This window comes from Daktulosphaira vitifoliae, unplaced genomic scaffold (assembly GCF_025091365.1).
Source record: "Daktulosphaira vitifoliae isolate Bord-2020 unplaced genomic scaffold, ASM2509136v1 Scaffold_4, whole genome shotgun sequence".
Lineage (NCBI taxonomy): Eukaryota > Metazoa > Arthropoda > Insecta > Hemiptera > Phylloxeridae > Daktulosphaira > Daktulosphaira vitifoliae.
The window spans coordinates 23,684,825-23,693,540 of NW_026099575.1; the positions used below are offsets into that span (position 1 = coordinate 23,684,825).

The 8,716-nt window shown below is 24.7% G+C and overlaps 2 protein-coding genes across 3 annotated transcripts; one reads left to right on the top strand and one right to left on the bottom strand.

Annotated features, from left to right (window-relative positions):
• Positions 1-151: 151 nt before the first annotated feature.
• On the top strand, positions 152-2,844 carry LOC126903956 (gamma-tubulin complex component 4). Its single transcript, XM_050682545.1, has 2 exons — positions 152-1,094; positions 1,411-2,844. Exons 1-2 carry the CDS (start codon positions 528-530, stop codon positions 2,683-2,685), a joined length of 1,842 nt encoding a protein of 613 aa, XP_050538502.1. The 5' UTR covers positions 152-527; the 3' UTR covers positions 2,686-2,844.
• A 1,276-nt stretch (positions 2,845-4,120) lies between these two features.
• Positions 4,121-8,716, bottom strand: LOC126903958 (craniofacial development protein 1). Of its 2 annotated transcripts, XM_050682548.1 has the most exons (7): positions 8,569-8,716; positions 8,432-8,504; positions 8,007-8,139; positions 6,165-6,262; positions 5,606-5,765; positions 4,438-4,662; positions 4,121-4,377 (listed from the first exon to the last, which is right to left on the bottom strand). In XM_050682548.1, exons 2-7 carry the CDS (start codon positions 8,490-8,492, stop codon positions 4,281-4,283), a joined length of 774 nt encoding a protein of 257 aa, XP_050538505.1. In that variant the 5' UTR covers positions 8,493-8,504; positions 8,569-8,716; the 3' UTR covers positions 4,121-4,280. The 2 variants fall into 2 exon arrangements, with proteins under 2 accessions (XP_050538505.1, XP_050538504.1); XM_050682547.1 differs by having other exon boundaries at positions 8,432-8,694.

An 8,716-nucleotide genomic window follows, 5' to 3' on the forward strand; every position in this document is an offset into this window, starting at 1 on the left:
CATTTATTTTTTAAACCTATTCTGATTGTATCTTCTTCTTTAGATATATACATGGTAATTACTTACCAAGTAATATTTATCAATGTATAAAGTTTGATAAATATTTAGTATGTTCATTTATACTTATTAATGATTAACCATAGAAAATTTAACCACAGATATATGAAACTTTTTATATAATGCGTGACGCTACAAACGACAATATCTATGAAAGAAATTTAAACCAAAAAAATGGTTTTTAATATTTTCATATGTCAATCTATTTGTTTTTAATCAATGGTTCCGCCATATCCCGCCAAAATTATTTTGATAGTAAAACAATCAAATTGTTGTTCGGTAGTTCTTACGTATATTTTATATGAATCATAAATTATGATTTAAATGATAAAAAACTTTTATTGGAAAGTATTCTTAGTATAAGTTTTAAACAATTACAAAATAATAGCTTTTTCTAATTTGGATAACATATTTAAGACATTGCATTTGTCTTCGTCCTTCAATGAGTGTTCCAGTCACTGGAAACTGAAATGCATAACAAGAAAAAAGGGAAAGAAGATTTGATTCCTGAAATTTTATATCATCTTCTTGGTTATGATTCTAATATTCTTAAAAATGCTGGAGACAGTCATTGTACTATTTGGGATGCTGAATGTAATATAATCAATGTTGAAGACCGTAAGCTATTATCAAGATTCAATTCATTGGCTGAAAATTATAAAGTTCTGAGTAAATTTGTTGCATCTAACAATAGTTTAAATAATACATACAATATAGCATGTCAAGAAAAACAGGGATTGTATATTAAAGCATTTAAAAATGGAATTTTTGAAGCTACTCACGATTATCGTAAATGCATTAATGAAATTCAGAAAGATTTTACTAATAATAAGAATAACAAATGCATATTATTTGAAATTCTCAGAAAAGTTGAAAAGCATAAACCTTTATTAATTACTTTGAATGATCTTGTAGAAAAAATTACTTTATCACAATTACATGGCGGAGAAATATTAAATCTTATGTATGATGTAGTTAATTCAAAATTTGTTGATGATAGATTACAGCTTACATTAATATTCAAGAAGTGTTTACAGGTATAATATTATATAAATGTTTACAAATTTCTTTTTAATATAAAAGCATTAGAATTTTTACTAAATATACTATTAATTTTGTAAAAAATTTAATTTAATTTTAGTTTGTTATATTATAAAAAATATAAAATTTTATTCTTTGAAAAATATTTTTTCTTAGTTAATAATGATAAATTTTAAATACTTAATTTTTGGTAAATAGCTTTCATTTATTTATTAATTTCTCTGTTTAAAAATGTATCACTTATATCATATTTCATTTAATGTTAGTATAAATTTTTAATTTTAAATTAAGCATATTTAATCATTTTTTCAGGTGTTAATTATGCAGTTGAAAACTATTTTATCTCATGGAGTGATTTTTGATCCATTGAAAGAATTTTTTATAGCTGAAGAATGTATTGGAAAAACAATGAAATTTAAGAAGTTTTTTTTAGTACCAAAATTAATGCCTTCTTTTGTGTCCTTATCAGTTGCTAACAAAATAATTTGTATGGGTGAAGTAATTAATAGTTTACAATTTACACAAAGACAATTTTCTACCATACAATATAAAAGTACTGCTCATGAACTTTATGGATCAAAAAAAAATTTACTTTTTTGTAATTTACTTGATTTAGAAAATCTACCTTTGTTCACTAAAACTGAATTTACTGAAGTAATTGAAAAGTTTTATTTTGTAGTTGATGAATTCATGATGAAAGTTGCACTTCATGAAAATACTATTTACAATCATTTAAAGTTATTTAGAGATTTTTATTTGCTTGGAAATGGAGAATTTTATAGAAATTTTTTAAATAAACTTGGAAGCCTTTCTTTAAGATGTGATCATAGTATTAAATCTATACAATTAGCTTTTGTAGATACAGGAGAAAATTTAAAAATTTCTAAAACAATTTGGAAAATGTTTCGATTTAGTTCTATAGAGAACACTGAATCTGATGATGTGAAATGGACAAAAATTAAAATGTCAATTGAAACAAAGTGGCCTCTGCAGTTCATATTTACAGATTATGTTATAAAAAATTATTCTAAGTTATTTACTTTTTTATCTCGTATTAAACAAGTACAAACAAATTTACATAAAATATGGATTGAAAAAAAATCTAAAGATGATAAAATCAATGGAAAAATTGATCATCTTACTACAAATTTAACATTCCTTATTGATACTCTGTATAGTTACTTACAACTTGATGTTATAGAAGATGAATACTTTATTTTGTTGGAAAAATTATCTGATTCTCAAGATTTTCAAACGATTAAGTTCATTCATGATAAATTTCAAACTAATATTATGAAAGATTCATTTTTATTTATGGAAGATGTATACATGGCATTCAACCAAATTCTTGATATGTGTGAAAACTATTATAGGTGCATGACTGATATTACAGCAATTTTAAATCCACAGTACAAAATTTGTATTAATGATTTGAATTTACTTTTTAGCAAAAATCCAAATAAATTAACTACTTTACTTAATAGTATTAGAAATGTTAACATAAGCACTGCGCCAAAATTCAATCAATTCATTACTAGATTAAATTTTAATAATTGGTTTGCTAAAATAATAACAGAAAAATATTAATTATTTAGTTTTATAATTTATTATAAATTGTTGTGGGATATTCGTACAATTTACATGTATCATATACTAATATTTATTGTTTCATAAAAAAATAGACTGTTTTTGTTTAAAAACAATTCGTATGTTTAAGATATTTAAATAAACATATTCAGACTTGTCCAAATGTGTCAGTCTTATAGTGTAAATTTTAAATTACCTATTTTTGCTCATTAATATTTTTTTTTATGATGATTATTTTTTTGAATTGGAATTTCACCCCAAGAAGAATTTTATTTATACTACATATTAATGCTATCATTGGTATGTAAAATTTTAAAATGAGAAGTGCTAAGGACTTAATGTTGATGTTAATGACATCATGATACTACTTTGAATAGTGGACTATTTTTGGAGGAAGGGGTTAGAACATAGTAGTGTCATTTGAATTTTGTCTTGGGGAAGTCTATACATACAAAAAAATTTCACTTTCCTCTTCAAGTAAAAAAATTTTATTTTCGCAATATAATTATTATTACTATGAGTATATGACAACTATTCCCCTCATATTTACACTAATTTTATAACTCCAAAGTATACATTAAGGAGTAACATAAATAACATTAATGATATTCTGTGAACATTTATCAGAACCTGATTACCTGTAACTTTACTATTCAACTACAAAATATATCACATAATAATCTTCTTTTCTGAATGTTTTCCCATATCAAAATTTATGAATTTAAAAGTGTAATATTTAATGTGACATTTACATGTAAGATATCACTCATAAAAATTATAGACAGGACCACATCAAGGAGCGTACCGAGTGGATGTACTCTGTGCGGTACTGAAATATAAAGCAATGTAGATTATAGAATTAAAGATTTTTTTTTGTTGTTCGAATTTATAAGAATAGTGATGCATGTTGTAGTGTTTTAACAAAACGTGTAATATAAAAGTTGTACATCAATACACCCTTTTTTGAAATTATGATACAATTTTTAGCTCAGTTTTTATAGTTTTGGTCATTCATTTTAATAGTAGTTCCTTCACAGATAAAGAAACAATTTTATTACCTATATGTTAATATTAAAGATAAATTTTATTTTCTAAAAAGATTTAAAAAAAATCTTATAAATCACTTAATCTATTGCTATATTTTAAAATTTGTGAATGACTTTTTGCCAGTTAATGCATCTAATTTTTTTTTAAAGTTTGATACCAAAAATTACTTTTGAACAAGATAGCCTAGATATACAAACATTTGTATAGTATTTATAAAAGTGATAATCAAATTAAATTACTAAAAATTTTTTTATTTGTATGGAAATGGGTGATGAAATAGTGATAAAGAAATATAGTACGATTTTGACATAGCTTTCTCTATTTTAAAACTAATATTTGATATATTTAATTCAAATTAACATAAATTGTGTTATATTAAACAAAGAAGAAATGTCAAAACTTTTTATTAGATTATTTTTTAAGTTACATTTAGATAAATGGTACATTCAAGTAAAATCAATTAAATTTAAAAATATAAATAAAAAAGCCTAATATAAATATTAATTAGTCCAGAAAATAATGATAATAGAAGAAATCAAAAAGTAGTGTTAATGTCTTTGTAATCTGTTGGCAGATCTCATTGCTTTTTCCAATTCAAATTGTCGCAAATCTGTTCGTTCTAAAAAGTCTCGTTTTTCTAAGTAACTGTAAAATTAATAGTATTTAAGGATTTCCAAAAAACCATAAAAAAATAAAGCTACTTACCCATCTTTTCCTTTATTAAAAGTTACTAACTCCTCGACAATACCTTCTTCCTTCTTGTAATCATCCCAATCTTGTTTAGATTTTTCTAATACGGTCAATTTATTTTTTTTTTCTAGTTGACTTAACACATTTGTTAGACCACTTGGATTTTTTTTTACAACAGGATATGATGGAATTTTTGTTGAACATTGTTCATTAGGTTGAACATCATTATTTGATTCATTTCTAAAACAAATATTATATATATATAATATTTAATAATATTAATAATTGACAATCAGTTCCTTTTCTAATTTTTTACTACCATCAATTAACTCTATTCCTTATCTTATCCTAAGACTTTCTTGTGCTCTTTTTTTAAACTAATTCTAAGTGCTTTGCATTGTAAATGGTCTATCTTAACTTCAACCTACACCAAATGGTACAAAAAAATATCTCTCATACTCTTTCATCTCTGGTTTCACTACATGAATCTTAATAGAAATTTTGTAGCTATAATTATCGTTTTCGATTTGATCATAATTTGCTACCGCCCATGTTATTTTTTTATATCTTAATTCTTCCTATTGTACTCTTCACATTATGCCTTAAACTGTCCTTCATTCTCTAAATAAAACTGTGTTAACCAATTTTTTATCTCTTCATAAAATTCATACTCTCTCCAATAATCATTGTAAAATGACAATCTATCATAATTATTCATTCTATTATATCATTTCTCCAGTACGTAAATATTATTATTTGAATAAATTTATTTAGTACTTATATTTTATAATAGTCAAGGTATAATATTTGCAAAACTAAAATCTTAATAAATTAAAAAAAAAAACAGTTGAAAATATAAGTGCTAAATCCATTTGAACAATTTCTTTTAAATCATATCTCATTTAAAAGCTATACGACATAATATTGATAATTGTCACAGGAAAATATCATTTAATTGATGTAAAAAAATTTAATTTTCTTAAATTTCAAATTTTTATTAAAAGTTTTGATTTATACTCTTCAATAAGATATTAAAAGGGAAATTAAATAAATAACCAAAAATTCAATTAATAATAATATGTACAGTCAATCAGCTTATAATATGAAATAATTGATAATTATTTGTATTTTACAAATATACACTTATTTTATTTAAGTTATTACAAAGATATTTTAACATTACCTTTTAGATGTTTCTGTATTATCAAACATTTCTTCAAAATCTCTTTTAAGAGATAAATTAGATTTTTTTACATTTTTAATAGGTTCTTTTGGTAAATATTTAACTTCATTTTTGCTTGAGTTATTTATTGATGATTTTTTTGGAGCAGGACGTTGAAAATCTATAATTAAAAGAAATAACTTATTTAATTTTAACTGAAAAAAAGTATAATATGAGCTATATTGTATAAACTATATATATATATTGTTTTATTTTTTTACTATGAGAGTTAAATTTAATAAGTCCTCTCAATGTCCGTCTAAGGGCACCGAACAAGCAGAAAGAAAAATAATTTAAATTAACATTATCTATGTTAATTTCAAATTGACCATGTATCTACAAACCAAATGAAACTTTAAAATATGTTCAATATCTATTTTCTGACAATACTGTTAGTATTAAGATATTGTGGACTATTTTTAGCCAATCTTCGAGTTACCTTTCTAGTTGTTCTGTGCTATGGGTACAATATATATTAATACAAATATCATTAAAAATATATTAACTACAAATAGAGTACCTTCCCACAATGCTTCTAAACGTTTTTTTTCTTCTTCAGATTTTGTTGTAGATACTATATTATCAGTTAGGTTTTTCTCATCAAAATTTTCAATGCCTCTAAAATAATTGTTAAATTAAAAATAAAAAACACTATCTCTTATATAAAGGGGCACTATTAAAATTTCAAGGACACAAGTTTAATTTTTTAATAAAGCATTTTTTAAGTATTAATACAAAGATATTAGTAATTTGCTAGAATAAAAGTAAATACAATAGGTTTTACTAATTTATTAAGTAAAAATTTTTTTATCCTACAAAATAATTGTCTACATATTATGAAATAATTTAAATGGTTTTAGATTAATGGCACAAATAAAGGAGAGCTTGATGAGTCAAGACTTCCAAAAATTTTAAAAATCATATTTCTTCTTCTTCTTCCTTGTCTTAATCCCAACTACTTGCGGTCGGCCATCCTTATCCTAAACTTCCTCTTGACACGATTTCCCACATCATCTACACTCATATCAGCTGTCTTCATATCACATTCAATAGCATCCCTCCATCTCTTTTTTGGTCTTCCTCTACCTCTTCTTCCTTCAACATTCATTTCTATAACTGTTCTTACAGCTTCCAATTCTTCTCTCCTCATAACATGACCAAACCATCTAAGTCTATTTTCTCTCATCTTATCCACGATTGACACTACACCTATTCTCACTCTTATATGCTCGTTTCTTATCCTATCTTCTCTAGTCACTCCACTCATCCATCTAAGCATTCTCATATCTGTTACACTCATTCTCTGCTCTACTTTTTTGTCAACTACCCAACACTCTGAACCATACATTATAGTTGGTCTCACTACAGTTTTATAGAATTTACCTTTCAGCTTACCTCCTTGGTGCACTCCTATTCTTACTCTATAACCTTCTGTTACTCCTCCCTGTCTGTGCCTAAGTAATAATATTGAATACGAGAAAAACACTGCAAATTCTATTAGAGCATTTTCTTCTATATTGGCAATTGTTTAATTTATGTGAAAATGTTGACTTTGTAAATATTTACTTTTCGAATAAAAAAACTATACTATTAGCGCAATTTAAGAGGATTCCCTCTTAACACATAACACATCAGACGCATCTCTCCACTTCACCAACTTGCACTTAATTATGTGTCTTACATCTTTGTCAATACTAACGCTCTTTTGCACAAATGATCCTAAATACTTGAAACTTTCCACCTCTCCAATCACGTCCTCGTCTAAATTGTCACTGATCTCCTCATTTCACCTACCTCGTATTCTTTTTTGTCAAACTCGTACTCTATATACTCTGTTTTACTTCTACTTATTCTTAAACCCTTATCTTCAAGAACTGATCTCCACACTTCCAGCCTTTCTTTAATTTTCTCCTATTAACACTATATCGTCAGCAAACAACAAGCACCATGGCACCTCTCCTCGTATTTCTCAAGTAATTTCATCCATCACTATAGAGAATAAGTAGGGGCTTAAAGCAGAACATTGGTGCACTTCTACTCTTACCTAAAAACCTTCTGTTACTCCTCCTACACTTTTTACCCTGGTACAAGTGCCATCATACATACCTTCTAATATTTACTAATAAATATTTTCTAGAATGGGGAATTAAGATTTAGCATTTTTTTTAAATTTTAAATTTTTTTAATGAACCTAGATAAAAAAATTGATACAATTTTTTTTTTAATCTACTTAACATATATTTTCATCTTTTATGAAAGAAATCTTATAATATCCAAAAAGTCTTAATAGACTGAGTAATTTTTATATATAATTTATAAACATAAAATAAAAACAATTAATTTGAGTAGATATCATAAATACTTTATTTTAGTTTTTTTCCGTGGTAATAGATGCTTTTTAGTTCGTTTTTTTGACTGACTTGATTTATTATATGAAATATCTTCACTATCAATAGAATCATCTGAGTCAACTTCAGATAAGTTTTCTTCTCCGCCTAAAATAGTTTAAGTTAAAAAAAATAATTATAATTACAAATATTCTTCATTAAAATAAAATATAATTTAAAATTAGAATAATTATATTTTAATTCTGTTTTTTAAAAAGTGACTAATCCTAATTTTAATATATTATTATGATTATGTAAATCTACATTAAATTAATTACTTAATAAAATCTCAATGTTATTTTGAAGTGGCATTTATAATTATTATTATACACTTTTAATGATACAATGATACACTTTTAGTTTTAAATATTCTTAGGTTTTACTGTAGAAAAATATTTACCTAGGGGCCTGTAGTCTAAGTCACTACTGTCGTCGCTATCGGAACAATCTTGAAAATTCATACTTCAGTATAACTTAGAATAAAATTAATGGTAAAAGTTAAACATAATTAATGACACATAACAGCAATGTACATACATTAAATTTAGGAAATGACTTGAGCTGACATTTGTAAACATATTTCACCACAAAATCATCTTTAATTCCTATAAAGTTGCAACATGTAGTACAAGACATTAATCACAATTGTACGATTTGAAGATAGCATTACTTTAGTTTAGTTTAT

Bases quoted from the DNA above. Each gene is read 5' to 3' on its own strand.
- LOC126903956 (XM_050682545.1), top strand. From the start codon at position 528: ATGCATAACAAGAAAAAAGGGAAAGAAGATTTGATTCCTGAAATTTTA. The intron at 1,095-1,410 runs GTATAATATTAT...TCATTTTTTCAG, and splicing joins TATTCAAGAAGTGTTTACAG to GTGTTAATTATGCAGTTGAA.
- LOC126903958 (XM_050682548.1), bottom strand. From the start codon at position 8,492: ATGAATTTTCAAGATTGTTCCGATAGCGACGACAGTAGTGACTTAGAC. The intron at 8,140-8,431 runs GTAAATATTTTT...AAACTATTTTAG, and splicing joins CTTAGACTACAGGCCCCTAG to GCGGAGAAGAAAACTTATCT. The intron at 5,766-6,164 runs GTACTCTATTTG...TTTTAATTATAG, and splicing joins TTTAGAAGCATTGTGGGAAG to ATTTTCAACGTCCTGCTCCA.